General features: G+C 39.8%; 2 protein-coding genes across 5 annotated transcripts in view; both read left to right on the plus strand.

The window, feature by feature from the left end:
- RANBP17 (RAN binding protein 17) overlaps positions 1 to 21345 on the plus strand; it is a 438613-nt gene that overhangs the window by 238115 nt on the left and 179153 nt on the right. The window lies entirely within an intron of this gene.
- On the plus strand, positions 6566 to 16222 carry LOC100404236 (myosin light polypeptide 6). The gene has a single exon (XM_078365786.1). The coding sequence runs from the start codon at positions 6595 to 6597 to the stop codon at positions 7048 to 7050; it is 456 nt and encodes a 151-aa protein (XP_078221912.1). The 5' UTR covers positions 6566 to 6594; the 3' UTR covers positions 7051 to 16222.

The following is a 21345-nucleotide window of genomic DNA, read 5'->3' on the forward strand; positions in this document are numbered from 1 at the left end:
TCCATATTTCTTGGTGATTTTGTTTCTTTTTCTTTTTCTCTAATCTTGTCTTCACACTTTATTTCATTAAGTCAATCTTCAATCTCTGATATTCTTTCTTCTGCTTGATCAATTTGGCTTTGATACTTGTGTATGCTTCACAACGTACTTGTGATGTATTTTTCAGCTCCATCAGGTCATTCATTTTCTTGTCTACACTGGTTATTCTACTTAGCAATTCTGACATTTTACAAGGTTCTTAGCTTCCTTGCATTGGGTTAGAACATGTTCCTTTAGCTTGGAGGAATTTGTTGTTACCCATCTTCTGAAGCCTACTTCTGTCAGTTCATCAAACTCATTCTCCATCTGGTTTTGTTCCCTTGCTGTTGAGGAGTTGTGATCCTTTAGAGGAGAGGAGGCATTCGGGTTTTTGGCATTTTCAGCCTTTTTGTGCTGTTCTTTTCCTCATCTTCGTGGATTTATCTACCTTTGGTTTTTGCTGTTGGTAACCTTTGGATGGAGATTTTGCTTGGTCATCATTTTATTTTTTTATGTTAGTGCTATTGCTTTCTGTTTGTTAGTTTTCCTTTTAACAGTCAGGCCCCTCTGCTGCGGGCTAGCTAGAGTTTGCTGGGGGCGTAAACCTGATTGCCTGGGTATCACCAGCAGAAGCTGCAGAACAGCGAAGATTGTTGCCTGCTTCTTCCTCTGGAAGCTTTGTCCCAGAGAGTTACCCACCAGATACCAGCCAGAGCTCTTCTGTATGAGGTGTCTGTTGACCCTTGCTTGGAGGTATCTCCCAGTCAGGAGGCACGGGGATTAGGGACCCACTTGAGGAGGCAGTCTCTCCTGTAACAGAGCTCAAGTGAAGTGCTGGGAGATTCACTGCTCTCTTCAGAGGTGGCAGGCAGGAACGTTTAAGTCTGCTGAAGATGCACCCATAACCACCCCTTCCTTCATATGCTCTGTCCCAGGGAGATTGAAGTTTTATCTATAAGCCCCTGACTGAGGCTGCTGCCTTTCTTTCTGGACAGAAAGGAGGAATCTAGAGAGGCAGTCTGGCTACTTTGGCTTTGTGGCACTGCAGTAGGCTCCACACAGTTTGAACTTCCTGGCTTTTTTCACACTGTGAGGGGAAAACGACCTACTCAAACCTCAGTAATGTTGGACACCCCTCCCCTCACCAAGCTCAAGCTTCCTGGGTTGACTTCATACTGCTGTGCTGGCAGCAAGAATTTCAAGCCAGTAGATCTTAGCTTTTTGCGCTCCATGGGGGTGGGATCTCCTAAGCTAGACCACTTTGCTCTCTGACTTCAGCCCCGTTTCCAAGGGAGTGAATGGTTCTGTCTTGCTGGCATTCCAGTTACCACTGGGGTATGAAAAAAACTCCTGGAGCTAGCTAGATATCTGCCCAAACAGCATCCCAATTTTGGGCTTGAAACCCAGGGCCCTGGTGGTGTAGGCACCTGAGGGAATCTCATGGCCTGCAGATTGTGAAGACAGTGGGAAAAGCATAGTATCTGGGCCAGAATGCACTGTTCCTCACAGCACAGTCCTCGGGCTTTTCTTGGCTAGGGGAGGGAGATCACTGACCTCTTGCAGTTCCCTGGTGAAGCAATGCCCCACCCTGCTTTGGCTCACTCTCCTTGGGCTATACCCACTGTCTAACCAGTCCCAATGAGATGAACCAGATACCTCAGCTGGAAATGCAGTAATCACTCGCCTTTTGCATTGGTCTTGCTGGGACCTGTTCCTATTCAGCCATCTTGCCTGGGCAGTGTATTTTCTCTTTTTTTTTTTTTTTTTTTTTGAGACTGAGTTTCGCTCTTGTTGCCCAGGCTAGAGTGCAATGGCTCATTCTCGGCTCACCACAACATCTGCCTCCTGGGTTCAAGGGATTCTCCTATCTCACCCTCCCGAGTAGCTGGCATGCACCACCACACCTAGCTAATTTTGTATTTTTAGTAGAGACAGGTTTTCTCCATGTTGGTCAGGCTGATCTCGAACTCCCAATCTCAGGTGATCTACCTGTCTCAGCCTCCCAAAGTGCTGGGATTATAGGCATGAGCCACCACACCTGGACTGTACTCTTTAACTATCTTACATATGTCAGTTATGAGCTTGATTTTTCAGCACCCTGGAATTCATTCACTCAGAAAGATAACATAGATATAACAGTCAAGATAATTTTCATGTTGAGGGTGAAATAAAGACTATCCACAATATTGTCTTTTTATTTTTACTTCATTGCCACATTATATAAATGGGTGAGTAACAGTTATGCCTCTGAACTGTTTTTCACAGAACAGGAATGACCTGTTAGCATTTTCTTTGCTTTTGAGTAATGAAAGTGGTCAAGAGCTTGAACTGAGGAATTAGACAAACTTAGTCTCAGTGATGCTACTAGCTGGCTCTTTTTCTTTAGGCAAATTTCTTAATCTCTCTAAGCTTCAGTTTTGCCATAAAAGTGGAATAATAATACTTACCGTATAGAGCTAATATGAGGATAGAGATAACATGTTAACACAGTAACTCACATATAGAAGATGCTTGTTAAGAGTTAGTTAAAACAGATGTTTCTGTTGATGATGTTGTTATTGCTATTACAAATATTATTATTATCATTGAACATGGTCATTTCATTTTTACAGTGGTCCCCTAAACCAAGGAAAAGTCATTGGGAAATAATCACAGGGAGTGTACTTATATAAATAATGGCCTTTGTTACATATTATACATTAATAAACTTTACTTTTTAGCATGTTTTGAGTCCCTTTAAACTAAAACTTTTAGAGAGGAAAAAAGATTTTTTTATTTTTATTTAAAAATTTAAAAATTTTTATTTAAAAAATTCTCTTGGAACTGGCATGGTGGCTCACGCCTGTAATCCCCAACATTTTGGGAGGTTGTGTGCAGCAGGAGGATCACATAAACCCAGGAGTTCAAGATCAACCCAGGGAACATAGTGAAAACCAGTCTCTACCAAAAACAAACAAACAAACAAGAACCAGCTTAAAAGATTAGCTGGCCAGGTGCAGTGGCTCATGCCTGTAATCCCAACACTTTGGGAAGCTGAGGCAGGTGGATCACCTGAGGTCGGGAGTTCGAGACCAGCCTGACCAACATGATGAAACCCGTACTCTAAATAAATAAAAAAGAAAAAGAAAAAAAAAAGGATTAGCTGGGTGTGGTGGCACACCCTCTATAGTACTGGCTACTTAAGAGGCTGAAACAGGAGAATCACTTGAGCCCAGGAGTTTGAGGTTACAGTGAACTATGATCACATGCTGCACTCCAGCCTGGGCAACAGAGTGAGACCCTGTCTCAAAAAGGGAAAAAAAAAAATCCTTCTATCTTATATCTTTGAATTGCAAAAACCTGTATTTTAGAATCAGTTATTTTAGACATTAGTCCAATACAGAAAGCAAGGTTCTCTGCAGCAGACCATTCTGAGGTTGTAGGGGTATTGTTGGAAAAAAATATAATTAGGATTTATTATAAATTCTTGTATTTCTTTGTTTTTTTGTCAGTGAAGCCATCACCCCTGATTGTTGCTTTAGGCCATCAATTGAGGTGCACCGCAAGGGGTAAATTGTTCTACACATTAGTAAAGTGGGTAAGCAAATTGTTGAGCACACCTAATTTGTTTCCTAGAGAAAGTGGCTAACGTACAATTTTGAAAATGGAAATATTCATAAATTGGGTGACTATGGTGGAATAGATCCGTTGTGAAATAACCACTACCTTTAAGAATTCTGTACTCATTAGTAAGACTGACAAAAAAACAGTTCTGTGACTGAGGTAAACACAAGGTTGTAGCAGCCCAGCCTTTCCTCAGGCTTGGGGAAGATGTGACAGACAGGAGAGAAGAGTCAGAAGACTTCATGATATTGATATCTATTCTGGGCCTTGAAGATGAAGTGGGAGTTGGTTATGTAGATGAGGAAGGAGGGAACGAGGGTAAATTATTCCAGGTTGACAGAGCAACACGTTTGAGGAACTATAAGATAGGGGAATAGGATGATAATACTGGGCATTAGAGAAGAATGAGATTTTTCTAGACGTAACTTTTTTGCACTATATAGCCTATCAGTTAGAAGGTCTGTCTTATGAAGAAACTAGTCAGTTCAGAGGAGGAAAGTGATAGAAGTAGTATTCATTAAACTAAATATTTTATTCTATTGACTTGGTCAGTCAGTTTCAGTAAACACTCTTGAACCTGATGATCTATTTGGGCATCAATTTGTTTTTATTTTTACTTTGTAACTTGGAAAAATTTTTTCAAAATCTTTACATGGTTCTCAATACTGGTTTCACAATATAATCACATGAGGAAATTTTGTAAAAATAATAATGTGGATTTGCTATAAAATATCCCAATGGGAACTTTTTTAATCTTAGGGGTGGGGAAATAGATGATAATAAGATTTGCAAAATATTGCTCATCATTGACACTTGGCAATATATTTCCATTATGTTTGTATATGTTTAAGCATTCATATAATTCAAAGTTTAAAAAGTAAAATTAGAAGATTTTTCCAACAGCCACCAAAAAATACCCACACTTGGGCCCCATCCTAAATCAATTAGATCAAAATGCCTTGGAGTTTAGGACCCTGGCGTGTGTGTGTGTGTGTGTGTGTGTGTGTGTATTTTTTTTTTTTAAGTTCAGCATCTTTATAGTGTTTAGCCATGGTTGAAAACTTTTACTTTATAAGATGGACAAACAGGGATTATTACTCTCAATTACAGGAGAAAAACAGAAGGGATATGTGTTCTGTTAAAAGGCCACACAGATATTAAAGAACATAGTCATTACATTATCAGCCTCACATTTTGATATTCCTTTTATTTCACTGCTCGGCTTCTCTGTTGCCTGCTATCAAAGGAATTATTTTCTTGCTAGTTAGTGTCACATGGTATCTTCAGAACTATACTATATTGAACATATCTTAGTCCCTAAAACTCTGTTCTGGAGCCTCCGTAGTTCCTGTTCTTCCTCAGACTGGCATTGAGTGTTGAGTGCAAGCAACAAAGTTTGCTAAATTGGTCTTATCCGTGAGTGGGTGCTTGTAGTTCAACCTGCCATTTTTTTTTTTTTTTGGCCCGTAAGAAAGCAAGCAGTGTAAGTGCCTCTAAAGAAGAAAAGATGCTGATACATTTCTTATGCCCTCTGTGCTACGGCAGTAAATCTACATGCAAATTAAAGATTTTGGTGATAAATGAGAACACCCATTATGATTGCAGTCTCTTCTTAACTTTCCTGTGTATTGTTAATTCATAACATAGTTTGAATGGACTTACTATTATTGATTCCTACAAGGGAAATATGGTTATCAGATGCTTGCTTTCTCATAGAATAAAAAGACCTTGTAGGATATAAACTGTGAGAATGACAGTTAAATTGATAATGGTGAAGGTTAATGCTTGCTTGCTGCATTGATGTTGGAGGTCCCAATCATTTACCACTGTGCTCTTATAATACATGCAGTACATCTTCATTAGGAAGGCATGTAGCAATCAGTTTCAGGTTTCTGGATGAGCCTGTGGCCAGGCCATAATTAACCTTTTGAACTTGGAATTGTAGCAGAATGTACTATTGGCTTAGGTTATCAATTATGGTTAGAGTCGATTGATATTCAAAGAAGGCTTATTAGTGATAGATACTATAATTTACTCATCTTCCCATTATGTGCTTAACAAATAGAAATGGCATAACAAATAATTTTGTTTTTTTCTTTTGGAAAGAGATTTTTTGCCAGACAGTACTATAAACAACAGCTGTTCTTTGGGTTTTTTCTTGGGGTAGAGGGAAGGTCTCAATTTTCAGTATTGTTTTCAGTTTACTAATAATGAAGCAGTCCAACTAATAAGGGGACTTTTAGAATTACGTATGTCAGATTATACTAGAAAAAATGCATAGCATGCTTTAAAAATAATTTTTAAAAATTAAACTGAAATAATGTATGTATGTACGTATGTATTTAGAGACAAGGTCTCACTGTGTCACCCAGGCTGGAGTGCAATGGTACAAACATAACTCACTGCAGCCTCAAACTCCTGGGTTCAAGCAATTCTCCTACCTTACCCTCCCAAGCAGCTGGGACCACAGGCATGCACTACCATGCCATGCTGATTTTTTTATATTTTGTAAAGATGGAGACTCCCTGATGTCCAGGCTAGTCTCAAACTCCTGGGCTCAAATGATCCACCTAGCTCTGCTTCCTAAAATGTTGGAATTACATGCATGAGCCACCACCTCCGGACGTTAAAATTTTTGTGTCTTCTTTTTCTATGCAGTATTTCACTCAAATAAAATAGTATCTATCAGAAAAATGAGTGATAGAGTTTTGCTTACTTTGGAAAAACTTAATAGAACATTTGTTAATTAGGTAAAACTGAAAATATGAATTGCCAATCTAAATGAAGGGAAATTTACCGTTTTTATGAATTTCAAATTATCTATTATAGTTTAAAGATAACACCCAAATGAAGCAGCTATTTGTTTTTAAGCTACAGTTGTTTATTCTGTTAACTTATCCTATTAGTTTTAGAAATAATGTTTTATTAAAATCAAATATGCCAAAAAAGGTCCCGCAGAGCTGAGCAGTCAAGATGTGTGACTTCACCGAAGACCAAACCTCAGAGTTCAAGGAGGCCTTCCAGCTGTTTGACCGAACAGGTGATGGCAAGATCCTGTACAGCCAGTGTGGGGACGTGATGAGGGCCCTGGGCCAGAACCCCACCAACGCCGAGGTGCTCAAGGTCCTGGGGAACCCGAAGAGTGATGAGATGAATGTGAAGGTGCTGGACTTTGAGCATTTTCTGCCCATGCTGCAGACAGTGGCCAAGAACAAGGACCAGGGCACCTATGAGGATTATGTCGAAGGACTTCAAGTTTTTGACAAGGAAGGAAATGGCACCGTCATGGGGGCTGAAATCCGGCATGTTCTTGTCACACTGGGTGAGAAGATGACAGAGGAAGAAGTAGAGATGCTGGTGGCAGGGCACGAGGACAGCAATGGTTGTATCAACTACGAAGAGCTCGTCCGCATGGTGCTGAATGGCTGAGGACCGTCCCAGTCTCCCCAGTGTCCGTGCCTTTCCCTGTGTGAATTTTGTATCTAGCCTGAGGCTCCCTAGGCTCTCTTGTCTCAGCACCTGTCCCGTCTTGTCTCTCTTGGATGATGTTTGCCGTCAGCATTCACCAAATAAAACTTGCTCTCTGGAAAAAAAAAAAAAAAAAATCAAATATGCCTTAGAAGTCATTTCTAGAAAAAAAGTTGCACTGAGGTTTTATTTATTGAAGTTTTATCTGTTGTAATTTGACGTGCATATTGTTTTGAAATGACAGTCATCCTTTGGTATCTGTGGAGGATTGGTTCCGAGACACCCCACAGATACCAAAACCCATGGATACCTTGGTCCCTTGTATAGAATGGTGTAGTATTTACATTTCACCAATGCACATCCTGTCACATACTTTATCTCTATTTTGTTATCTCTTTAAAAGGAGGCTTATCGACTGTCACCAGACTCATGAGAAAGGAAACACTGATTGATAGATCTGGGAAAGGAACAGCAGAACAAGTGATGATTTTGACTTAAATTCTCTTAAAGATTTCATGTAGCCAAAATAGTATTGTCTGTCTGTGATGACAAAGACCTGCTTGCAGCATAATATCCTTTGTTTCCATGGTATAATCTTACTTTCCTTTTAAGTATATGCCTTTTGTTGTTGGGACACAACCTGCCATTTTTATCCTGTAAACATTTATTGAAGAGATATAATTTGCAAGGAATAAAGCAAAGCTGTGGAAAAAATTTAGAGACAGCGCAAGAAACAAAGTAGGAAAATTCCAGGCCATCTTGGCTTTGTCAAGTATTAGCTCTATACCCACGAGCAAAGTTATTATGTAACTTGCCTGAGTCTTGGTTTCCCCTTTTAAACTTGGGGATAAAAATCCCTATTTCAAAATCATGTCTGGCATAGAGCAGATAGTTAATAAAAGCTGGTTTTCTTTCTTTCTTCCTGCTTCCCCATATGGCATATGTACAGCATAATTGTAATCAAGGAACCCAACCAAACTGCAGGTGGTGTAAATAGTAGCTAAAAAAAATGGATTGCCTTTTTGATTTTTTTTTTAGCTAGTTGACTGTGTATAGAAATGCTACTGATTTTTATATGTTGATTGTGTATCCTGCAACTTTACTGAATTCACTGATGAGTTCTAAATGTTTTTTGGTAGAGTCTTTAGGTTTTATCTGTATATAGGATCATGTTATCTACAAACAGGGACAATTTTACTTTCTCCTTTCCAATTTATATGGCCTTTATTTCCTTCTCTCGTCTAATTGTTCTGGGTAGGACTTCAGTGCTATGTTAATAAGAGTGAGAGTGGAAAACCTTGTTGTTCCAGTTTATAAAGGAAAAGCTTTGAGATTTTCTTCACTCAGTATGATGCTAGCTGTGGGTTTGACATATATGGCCTTTATTGTGTTAAGGCAGTTTCTATACCAGATTTATTGAAAGTTTGTATCATGAAGGGATGCTGAACTTTTTGTCCTTCATTCTGTCAATGTGACATATCACATCTGTTGATTTACATATGTTGAACTATCCTTGCATACCTGTGATAAATCCCACTTGATTATGGTGTATTATCTTATGTGCTATTTGATTCAGTTTGCTAGTATTTGTGAGTTTTGTATCTATGTCCATGAGGGATATTGGCTTGTAGTTTTCATTTTTTTGTTGTCCTGATTTTGGTATCAGAGTTATAGTGGCCTTATAAAATGAGTTAGGAAAGATTTCCTTCACATCATTTTTTTAATAGTTTGAAAAGACTTGATATTAATTTTTCCTTAAAGATTTGGTAGAATTAAGCAATGATGCCATCTGCTCCTGGACTTTTCTTTGTTGGGACTTTGGTACTATTTTGAGTAACAGTGGTGAAAGTGGACATCCTTGTTGTGTCTCAGATCTTAGAGGAAAGTCTTTTGGTTTTTTTCATTTCCCTATGATACTAGCTATGGGTCTGTCATATATGGCTTTGTTATGTTGAGGTATGTTCTCCTTGGTAAGGCTTTCTAGGTATTCAAAGGAACTTGGACCACAAGCCCAGTAATGCTGTGGTTTTTGCAGATGTATAGAGGTACTACCTTGGAGGTCTTGGATAAGATCCCAAAGAATTCTCTCTGTTATCAGGCATAGGCTCTTGTCCTTTTCCCTTACTTTCCTCCAAATAAATGGAGTCTCTCTCTCTCTCTCTCTCTCTCTCTCTCTCTCTCTCTCTCTCTCTCTCTCTCTCTCTCTCTCTGGACTGAGCCACCTGGAACTGGGAGTGTGGTGATGCAAGGAACTCTTGGTCACTACCACTGGAACTGCTGTGGGTCAGACTTGAAGCCAGCACAGCATTGCACCTTCCCCAAGACCCTTCCTTTTAGGGCAGCGAGTTTCCCTAGGCATATCTGTAAATGCTGTCTGGGAATCAGGCATTAGAGTTAAAAAACCTTAGCAATTTACCTGCTGTTCTAGTCTACTGTGGCTAAGCTGGCACTCAAGTCATAATCAAAAGTTCTTCCTTCTCTTTGCCTATCTCCAAGTTTAGAAATTCTTTCTTCTCCTTGGTCTAGTCTGTTGAAACTCTCAATTGTATTTTTCATTTCATTCATTGACTTGTTTATTTTTAAGCTCTCTGTCTCTTAATTGAATTTCTCATTCAAATTGGGAATTGTTTTCTTGATTTTCTTGAATTGTGTAGCTGTATTCTCTTGTATCTCACCGAATTTTCTTAAGAATGTTGCTATGAATTATTTTTCTGGCATTTCATACATTTCCTTGTGATTGGAGTCTGTTACTAGTGAATTATTGTGTTCCCTTACACATATTATGTTTTCTTACTTTTTCATGTTTTGTATGCCCCTAGGTTGATTTCTATACATCTGGTTTAAAAATTGTCTCTTCCAATTTTATGAAGTAGGTTTGACAATGATTTATTCATATGAATCAGTTTTTCATTTATAGAGATTTATTCGTATGAATGGATTTGGTGTGGTTTGGTGGCTTTGGTTTTATGTGAATGCAGCAGTGAATTCTGTGTAGTTTTTTTCAGCTGTAATCCATGCTGGTAATGTATATAAGTGTCTCAGTGGCCAAAAATGAGAGACTTTATGGTGCTAGTGGTTCAGCTTTGCTGAGGGTGGACTCACAAGGCTATTCTTAGGTCAGGAGTGTCTGTGTGCCACAGTGGGTCTGCCAACTTGGAGCTGGCATTGGGGTTATGGGTTGTTACCCTGACCAGGAGCGTGTGTACACAGTTGCTCAGCTGGCCTGGCAGTGTGCTTGCCAGGGGTGGCCATTGGGGCTATTTCTCAGGCTTGGGACATGGGTGCATAACTGCTCTACCAGCCTGGGGGCATGTGTGCCAGGGGCAGTCTGTGGGGCTGCTATTCAGGCCTGGAAAGCAAGTGCGAGGCTGCTTTGCCAGACAGCATTGTGTCTTCCAAGAGTGGACTGGGGAGCTGTTTCTCCAGATCTGTTGCAGACACAGGGCCATTGCACAGATAGGAACTTATCTGCAGAGTGTGGGGTAGCAAGGCTGCTTCTCAGGTTCTGAGTTGGCTGATTAGCAGTTCTGCTGGCCCAGTAGTATGTTGGCTATTCAGAGGCTTGAGAGCTTCTCCCACTCAGTGCAGAACATGCAGCAGTTTGTCAGGCTGAAGGGCAGGTTCACACTAGGTAAGACTGCCAGTTCTGGGTGGAAGTCAGGGCAATGGGAGGTGGTTTTCCGATTGTGCAGGACCAGAGTCACAGCTACTCCTGGGCCCAGGCTCCATGCAGCTAGGTTTGTGGTGTTCAGCCACTGGTGTGGGCTTGGTGAAAAGATGGGAGCTGCAGTTCTGGATAAGTGCAATAGCTACTCACCCACACCCCCGCCAAGAAGGGCACACTCCAGGGGTGCCTCTGATCTCAAGACAGCACTGTGCTACAGCAGCTTGATTTGTGGGGTGAGTAGAGGGCGGGAGGCTTGTATTCTTTACTCAAGGCAAGCAGTTGTATGAATTTCCAGCAGTACTTTAAACTGGGCTCAGGGCTTGAGAGGACTGTTGCATTCTCCTGTAGTAAGGACTACAGTTGTTTTTGGTGGCATTAGGGGCCAGTGGGGTTCTTCTGCTTAGTTTTTCCCTGCAATAGGACCTCCCTCCTGACTGAAGGCAGATCTAGTACACACAGGGAAGATGGAGTGCAGAGGTCACTGGTAGCTCAATGCTGCCCTCTGGACTTCCAGTCACCATAGGTCTGTCTCCGTTCCCCTGCTGTACTCTAGCACTCTCCTTTCATCACTCCATTCAAATCTCATCTGTTTATTTGTTGCCTTGGTTTTATTTCTTTCGGGATCAATGATCATCAGGTATCTCTGGTCAACAATCTTGCTGACATCTTGCTTGTGTATTTCAAGAAAGTTTGAAAGTGTGCTTTGGGTGTGACCAAGATGACTGACTACAGGTGACTAACACTTGCCTTTTCCACAAATAAGGGACTAAAAAAGTAAATATAAATGAACATTGAATAGAGCTTCTAGGAAAAAAATACATGGAAGTGACAGGAAACCTCTGAGGTACAGCAAGGGGAAGTGAAGCAACAAGCCTGTCCAGGATTGGCTGAAGCCAGGAGGAGCTCCACATTGCAAGTGAAAGGCAAGCAAGAGATCCCTAGCAGTCCCCGTTCCCACTGCAGACTTCTGCAGTCCTAGCCATAGGAGTGCTCATTTGCCTTTGGAGGCCCTGAGATTAGTATAAGAAGCTACTTGTAGTCCATACAGTGGCATTGTTCTAGAGAGGGAGTTTGTACTATTTCTCACACACACACCCCAAGCAGCTGCAGCATAGTGCCATTTTGAGAGCCCAACCACTGCCAGATTACATTCTGCCCTGGAGCCCAGCAGCCTTTGTATTTCCACATACCTGGACCCCCACTGGCATCCTCCCATGTCCATTCAGAGGGCTTCAGTGCTGTGATGCTGATTGGACCCATTGGTGCAACTAGGTTCCCAACACTCTAGCCAATGCAGTCCTCTGCACCACAACTAGAGGAGGGGGATGGCTCTGCGACAAAAGGAGCCAAAGCATGCACTCCCCAGAGCCTGAGAACTGCCTCCCTGGTGCTGCTGCCATAGACAGTAATTCTACCCCTTCTACTGGTAGGGTGCTGGCACTCCTGCATGTGTCTTCAGAGGCCCTGGAGATTGACCCACCAGAACTTGCATCCATGTGCACCACCAAGGTATCTGAATATAGGCACATGCCACCAGCTATACCCACATATATCATCCAGGGATTTGAGGACACACCCTGCTCACCATCACTGCTTCCCATGTGTACCATCCAGGGATTGGCCTTCCTTGTACACCAGATGCCAGTACCCACACAGAGCTACCAGGAACCAGCCCACCCATACTGCCACTGCCAATGCTGGCACACGTGTGTCACTTGGGAGCTTTAGGGTTTAAGGTAGGTGGTTGGCCTGCCACTGCTGATGCCATAGACATTGCCTAGGGAGCTGAAAAACTGCCCACCCCACTGCCACTGCCAGCTTCCAAACACACCTCCTGGAGGCCTGATGACTGGCCTGTGAATACCTGCCCAACGTTGGCACTCATGTATACTGCCTAGGGGCCCAAGGACTGGCAAGCATGGACTGCTACTACATGGGTACCTAAGGACCAACCCATCTGGTGTCTCCATCTTAAGCAAAGCTCTCACCACAGCCTCTGCTAACAACTGTGGCCCGAAGCACTGAAGAACTTACAGGCACCACTGTAAGGAACAGCCAAAGGAGTTGGCTACTGCACCCACCCAGAATCAAAAGCTGAAGCACTCTACTTAACCAGCATTATAGAAAATATTTCCCTGTGAAAGCTATTCTATATAATTGGAAGATAATTGGAAGAAGCAACTTATCCAAGATACACAGATACAGACATAAGGACATGAGAAGCATGAAAAAACAAGGAAACGTGGCAATTCCAAAGGAACACAATAATTCTAAAGTAGTATATCCCAAAGAAAAGGAAATGTATAAAATGCCTTAAAAGGAATTCAAAATAATGATATTAAAGAAACTCAATAAGAAACTTCACTCAGCAAGTATAGATCACCTGTAGTCAGCCATCTTGGTCACACCCAAAGCACAAGAGAACACAGATGAACAATAACAAGAAATCAGGAAAACAATTCATGATCTCAATGAGAAATTTATGAAAGAGACAGATGGCATACAAAGGAACCAAACATCTTGAAACCAAAGAATTTAGTGAATGAAATTAAAAGATGCAGTCGAGCTTTAGCAATACACTAGATCAAGAAGAAGAAAGAATATCTGAACTTGAAGACAGGTTGCTTGAAACTGTACAGACAGAGAAAGAAAAGATGAAAAAATAAAGATTAATGAAGAAAGCCTTTGTACCATATGAGATGCCATAAAGTAACCAGATATCCTAATTTTATTAATTTTTAGGAGGTAAAGAGATGGGAAAATCATAGAAAAACTATTTAACAAAATGCTAACTAAAAACTAATCTTGTAAAAGATAGAGTCTTGCAAAAGATACAGACTTCCAGATACAAGAAACTCAAAGATCCTCTAAAATATATTCAACCCAAAAGGTCTTCTCCAAATCACATTATGGTCAAACTGTCAAAAGCCAAAGACATAAAGAGAATTACAAAAAACAGCAAAAGTGTCCAGTTACATATAAAGGAATATTTATATGGGACGGTATCTACTGTTACGAATAAACATGAAAGCATAATACTCACTGGTAAAGTAGATACACAAATTAAAAAGAGAAAGGAGTCAAACATTATCACTACAAAAAACCTCACCAAATCATAAATATAAGGAAGACCAGGACAAAGGATATACAAAACAATCAGAAAGCAATCACCTGGCAGTTTCAACCTTTAATATAAACTGTTTAAATTCCTCCTATTAAAAGATACAGATTGGCTGAATGGACATAAAAAGTAGGACTCAACTATATGCTGCCTACAAGAAACTCACTTCACCTGTAGACACATAGCTTGAAAGTGAAGGAATGGGCTGGGTGTGGTGGCTTATGCCTGTAATCCCAACACTTTGGGAGGCCAAGGCAGGCAGATCACCTGAGGTCAGGAGTTCAAAACCAGCCTGGCCAACATGGTGAAGCTCCATCTCTACTGAAAAAAATACAAAAATTAGCCAGGTGTGGTGGCGGACACCTGTAATCCCAGCTACTTGGGAGGCTGAGGCACAAGAATCACTTGAACCTGGGAGGTGGAGGTTGTGGTGAGCCAAGATCATACCACTACATTCCAGGCTGGGTGACAGAGCAAGACTTATAGAAAAAAAAAAACAGAAAGGAAGTGAAGGGATGAAAAAGATATCCAACGCAAACAGTAACCAAAACCTGCCATAAGAAGCTATATTTATATCAAACAAAGGGGAAAAAAACAAAAAGAGACAAAGAAGGTCATTATAAAATGATAAAGAGCTCAGTGCAACAAGATGATATAATAGTTATATATGTACTCAACACTGGAGCACTGAGATACATACAGTAAATACTGTTAGAGCTAAGGAGAATGACAAAGTCCCCAACTATGATCGTAATTGGTGTTTAACATTGTGCTTTCAGCATTCGACAGATCATTTAGACAAAAAATTCACCAAGAAACATTGGTCTTGATGTGTACTGTAGACCAATTGGACCTAACAGACATTTATAGAACATTTAGCCCAACACATTAAGTATGTATACATTCTTTTTATCAGCATGTGGAACATTCTCACAGGGTTGACCACATGTTAAGATACACAAAACAAATCTCAGTAAATTTTTAAAAATTAAAATTATGCCACGTATCATATCTGACCACAGTGGGATAAAACTAGAAATTAGTAACAAGAACTTTGGAAACTGTACAAATATATGCAACATAAACATCATGCTCCTGAATAACCACTGGGTCAACGGGTAAATTAAGGAGGAAATTTTTAAAAATTCTTGAGACAAATAAAAATGGAAACACAACATAGCAAAACCTATGTGATACAACAGCAGCAGTCTAAGAAGGAATTGTATGGCAATAAACTCCTATGTCAAAAAAGTAGAAAGATTTCAAATAAATAACCAAATGATGCATGTCAAGGAACTAGAAAAATAAGAACAAGCCAAACCCCAAATTAGTAGAAGGACAGAAATGATGAAAATCAGAGCAGAAGTAAACATAATAGAAACTAAGGTTTTCTGAAAATATAAATAAAATTGATAAGCTGCCAGCTAAACTAACCAAGGACAAAAGAGAGAAAACCCAAATAAATAAATTCAGAAACAAAGGAGGAGACATTACAACTGATACCACAGAAATACTAAAGATCATTTGAGACTATTAACAAATATACACTAACAAAATTGCAAAGCCAAGACAAAATGGATAAATTTCTGTGCACATACAACCTACCAAAATTGACCCAAGAAAAAGTAGAAAACTTGAACAGACCAATAACAAGAAGACTGAATCAGTAATAAAAAGTATCCCAAAAAATAAGAGCCCAGGACGGCATGGCTTTAGTACTGAATTTTACCAAACTTATAAAGAATATCTAACACCAGTGCTTTTCAAGCTATTTCAGAAAATTGAAATGGAAGGAATTCTTCCTAAGACATTCTATAAGGTCAGCAATACCTTGATACCAAAACTAGACAAAAACACAAGAAAAAATAACAATTGCAGGCCAATAATTCTGATAAACATAGATGCAAAAATCCTCAACAAAATACTTGCAAACCAAATAGCATATCAAAAAGATAGCACCATAATCAAGTGGGATGTATCCCAGGGATGCAAGGATGGTTCATCATATGTAAATCAATGAACATGATAAATCACATCAACAGAATGAAGGGAAAAAATCATATGATCCTCTCAATACATGCAGAAAAAGCATTTGATAAATTTCAACATGACTTCATGATAAAAATTCTCAATAAATTTGTCATAGAAGGAACATATCTCAACATTAGAAAATCTATGTATGACAAACCCACAGCTAGCATACTGAACTGGGAAAAGTTGAATGCCTGTTCTGTAATAACTGGAACAAGATAAAGATGAGGTAACCTGCAGAATGGGAGAAAATATTTGCAAACTATTCATCTGACAAATTACTTTTATCCAGAATATACAAGGAATGCAAACAACAGGGGGAAAAAAACAGTTTCATTAAAACATTGGCAAAGGATTTGAATAGACATTTCTCAAAGAAGACATACAAATAGCAAAAAATATATGAAAAAAATCTTAAGTATTTACTAATCATCAGTGAAATGCAAATCAGAACCATAATGAAATGTCTTCTCTTCACAGCTAGAATGGTTATTATCAAAAAGACAGTAAATAACAAATGCTGAGAAAGAAGAGGTAAAAAGGGAACTCTCAAACACTGTGGAAATGTTAATTAGTACAATCATTATAGAGAAATACTATAGAGGTTTCTTGATAAAAAAATAGAGCTACCATATGATTCAGCAATCTGATTACTGGGAATTTATCTAAAGGAAATAATATCAGTATATCAAAGAGACATCTGTATCTTCATATTTATTGCATCACTATTAGCAATAGCCAAGATATGGAATCAACCTAAGTATCCATCAGTGAATGAATAAAGAAAATATTGTGTATATACACAATGGAATGCCATTCAGCTATGAAAAAAAAAAAGAGTGAAATCATGTCATTGAAACACCCATCCAGTCCATTGGATGAAACTGGAGGCATTATGTTAAGTCAAATAAGCAGGCACAGAAAGATACTTATCTCATGTTCTTACATATATATGAGAGCTAAAAAATTGATCTCATGGAGGTCTAAAGTAGAATGATAGTTACCAGGCATTGGGAAGGAGGGGACAGCATGAAGAGAGGGGTTAATGGGTACAAACCTAGTTATATAAAGGAATAAATTCTAGTGTTCGATAGTACAATAAGGTGACTATAGCTATGAACAATGTGTGCTATATTTCAAGATAGCTAAAAGAGGGGATTTGAAATATTCCCAACACAAAGAAGTGACAAATATTTGAGGTGATGGATATCCTAAATATCTTGATTTAATCATTACATATTGTATGCATGTATCAAAATATCACATGTACCTCATAAATATATATAATAATTATTAATAAAAAAAATAGTTAAGACCCCCCCCAAAAAAAGTTTGGGCATGAATTACAGTAATGAAAACTCTACCCTCTAAACTTATATAAATGGCAATGAATATATTTGCCTTTTTATTCTTTCAAAAAATATTAATGAGTGCTTATAAAGAACACCAACATAAATAAATTAGTTCTGGCCCTGCCCTTTATGAGTGTGTAATACAGTTGAAGAGATTAGGTTTCTACATTAGTCAGTGAACTCCTCAAGGAGAGGCACTGTATCCTGTCTCTCTCCCCAGCTCCCATCACCATTCTCTATCACAGAGCCTGCCCTGTGTCCTAAAAGTTTTTTAAATCATTAACCTCACGTTGAAGGGGAAATAAGGAAGAATGGGTAGAGAGACAAAGCAACAAGTCTAGCTGTCAGCGTTACTGAAAATCAATAAAAATGAAAGTATAATTTTATCAGTTTCTGAAATTACAATGTAGGTCAGTAGGACTCAACTTATAGCAATTCTTTTGCCACACATTTGTTGCAAAAATGAATGTTTCTATTTCTGCCTGACTCAGATGATATTTCAGATAGCTAAGTTATAATTAATGAAAGCTGTGTGGACTTTTAACTTTGAAAACAGTTTCCTCTTCCTTGTGCTCACTGCATGCCCCAACCCATTCCTGTATAGTCATCATTGGCTTCTATCTGGCACTGTAGTCAAGCCCAGAGTGAGGGGAGGTGACCTTACGCATTCTGTGCCTAGCCATTCAGCTAGGCATTACAGCATCAGAACTCTTCTCTTCATTTCTAAATCATGTCGAATGGGGCTCTTAACCAGTGGCCACCAACACTACCAATTCCAATTAGCAATTCTGCAAAATTATGCCACAGAAATAAACTAGTATAAGGTTTATAGAGCATTATCTCTTCATGGCCATCTAAGAAATCAACTTCATGCCCTACCATGCATAGTTATCATACTGGCTTTGTCCTAGACTGACCTACGTCCAATTCCACCTCTGGGCTTATAGAGTTTCTCTGTTCTAATGTGCAGAATGCTTGGAACATGATAGGCCCCCAGAAGTTAGTCATGTTGTCTTTCATAATCATATGGATAGTATTAGATAGAGCCAGAAAACAATAAAAATTCTGCAATAATAATGAAACTAATTTGTGCAATATGAGAAAAGAAAGTGGGCATTTTTGCAAATATATTTGCTGTCAGGGCTCTACTGTTTAAAAGAAGAATCCTGGTCTGTGGTGTATATGTAAATCAGGGAAGGACTTAAATTCATATTAATAAGTATTCTGGTTACATCATGGTAGCACTATATCATTATTGAAGTAAAACTGACAGGTTTCAGCATACAACTAAATTGTACGTTGACACTGAAACAGAAAAGAAAAAAAAAGAAAGAAAGATTTAAAAATAAAAAATTTTTTAAGAGGGCGGATTCAAGATGGTGCGGTAAGAACAACTCAGGATCGCAGCTCTCAGTGAATGCGCAGAGGGTGAGTCAAAGCTGCATTTCCAGACGGATCTTTGTTGCCCACAGAACAGGGAAGTTCCCAGGTGTAGGAGAGACATGGGACACAAGCGCAGCCGTTTTGGCTGTTACGGCCACTTCGGCAGGTGCCGCAGCGCAGCGGCACTCCACAACACTCTGCACAAAACACAGTGGTCCAGGTGCTCTGCTAAACCAGCAATCTGAGATTTGGGAGGGCAGATTAGCATATCCATCTGATTAAACAGGACCTGGACAGTGAGCCAGACCAGGAGATTCCTGGGAAGTGGAGTTTGAGCCAGCGCAGTGGCTCCCTGCATGGGAAATCACACAGATCCCAGTGCCCTAACAGCGGGCGACCGAAACACCTGGTAGAGAGCCATCCGTTCAACTTAAAAAAAAAAAAAAAGAAAGGCGCTCTGAGGCAGGAAGCCAGGCAAGCAGGCTTGGTGGGTTTCACCCCCACAGGGACAAACAAAATGGCAATTTGAAATGCTCTGGGTGGAGAGGTTCACAGCAGACACAGCTGAACCCAGGACGGTGCAGCTTGGTGGGGAAGGGGCGTCCGCCATTACCAAGGCAATCCGCCCCTACTGAGGTACACTCCCATTGCTGATGCAGCCTGCTGTTGCCAAGGCAACCCGCCATAACAGAGAGACTCCGCCGCAGGGCGGAGCCCATGGCAGCAGGGCAGAGCCCGCAGCGGAGCCCGTGGCTGCAAGGCAGAGCCTGCAGCAACAGGGCAAATGCCACATCAGCAGGGCGGAGCCTCGGCAGGCAAATAGTGACTAGACTGCCTCCTAGCTGGGCAGGATAGTGCAACGGACACTCTTAAAGAAAGCCCCAACTCCCCGAGACAGAGCATCTGAGGGAAAAAAAAGGGGTTTTAAGAGTTCTGCTGCAGCAGACATAAACGTAGCAGCCTAACAGCCCTGAATGAACAACGGAGCTCACAGCTCAGCACTTGAGCTCCTATAAAGTACAGACCATCTCCTCAAGCATCTCCCTGACCTCTGTATATCCAGAGTCACCTCAAAAAGAACTGATCAGACTGACATTAGGCAGGCATCATTCTGGGACAAAGATAGCAGAAGAAGAAACTGGTAGCATTTCTCACTGTTCTGCAGCTGCTACAGGTGTACCCCAGACAAGCAGGGCCTGGAGTGGACCTCAGCAGTCATACAGTGGAGGGGCTAGACTGGTAGAAGGAAAACCAAGTAACAGAAATACCTCATCATCAACAATCTGGGTGTCCACTCAGAGACCCAATCGAAAGGTCAGCAACTACTCAGACGACAGGTGGATAAATCCACAAAGATGGGAAGAAACCAGTGTAAAAAGGAGGAAAACACCCAGAACCAAAACTCCTCACCAGCAAGGAAACAAAGCTGGATGGAGAATGACTGTGACGAAATGATGGAATCAGACTTCAGAAGGTGGGTAATGAGAAACTTCTGTGAGCTAAAAGAACATGTTCTAAATCAATGCAAAGAAACTAAGAACCTTGAAAAAAGATTTGAAAAAAGATTCGAGGAAATGATAACAAGAATGGATAACTTAGAGAGGAATATGAATGAATTGAAGGAGCTGAAAAACACATCTCGAGAACTTCGCGAAGCACGCACAAGTTTCAACAGCCGAATTGACCGAGCAGAAGAAGGAATATCAGAAGTCGAAGATCAACTCAATGAAATAAAATGAGAAACCAAGATTAGAGAAAAAAACACAAAAAGGAATGAACAAAGTCTCCAAGAAATGTGGGACTATGTGAAGAGACCTAACCTACGTTTGATAGGTGTACCAGAAGGGGACAAAGAGAACGAATTCAAGCTGGAAAATACTCTTCAGGATATTATCCAGGAAAATTTCCCCCACCTAGCAAGGCAGGCCAACACTCAAATTCAGGAAATACAGAGAACACCACAAAGATACTCCGCAATAAGAGCAACCCCAAGGCTCTTTGTCAGATTCACGAGGGTTGAAATGAAGGAGAAAATACTAAGGGCAGCCAGAGAGGATTGCTTTTCTCCCTGAATATATTATAATCTTTTTTCTCACATTTTAAAAATATGCTCAATCAGAATACTTTAAAAATACTTTTATATATGTGTAGAAACATCATTTTATTTGTAAAATATGTCTTTTTATTTGTAAAATATGTGCTTTTTATTAAGAAGTATTTTGAGAATACAGATACATCATCAAATTGACTGTTACCTTTGGATAATTGTATTAGACGTCATTGTGAAGATGAAAAGCTAGTTTCCCTTCAGCTACTACTTTTGGTGAATAGAAATTAGTGTGATAGCATTTTATTTATAATAAAAAATATAGTATACATGTTTATATGATTAAAGAAATTTGTCACGTTTCACATGTTCAGAGACTTTTGCAGAATTCCTTTGCTAACTCTACCGATTTTAAGGGCATGAACTTTTCAGTTCCTCATCTTTCTTGTCTACAAATTTACAACAATACTGTTTAACTCACAAGGCTGTTATAAGGATTAAAGGAGATTACCTATAGTAAGTTCTCAAAATATTAGTTTTTTTCCATATAAAATATAAAATTTTCCTTAAAAATATTAAGATTATGTCATAAAGGTTTCTAACCATTGCAAGTGGTTCCTATTTGTATCTGCTACTTTTGCTTTCCAGATCCAGG

This window comes from Callithrix jacchus, chromosome 2, assembly GCF_049354715.1.
Source record: "Callithrix jacchus isolate 240 chromosome 2, calJac240_pri, whole genome shotgun sequence".
NCBI lineage: Eukaryota > Metazoa > Chordata > Mammalia > Primates > Cebidae > Callithrix > Callithrix jacchus.

What these genes read in the sequence shown, in the direction of transcription:
- LOC100404236 (XM_078365786.1), top strand. Translation starts at nt 6,595, where the DNA reads ATGTGTGACTTCACCGAAGACCAAACCTCAGAGTTCAAGGAGGCCTTC.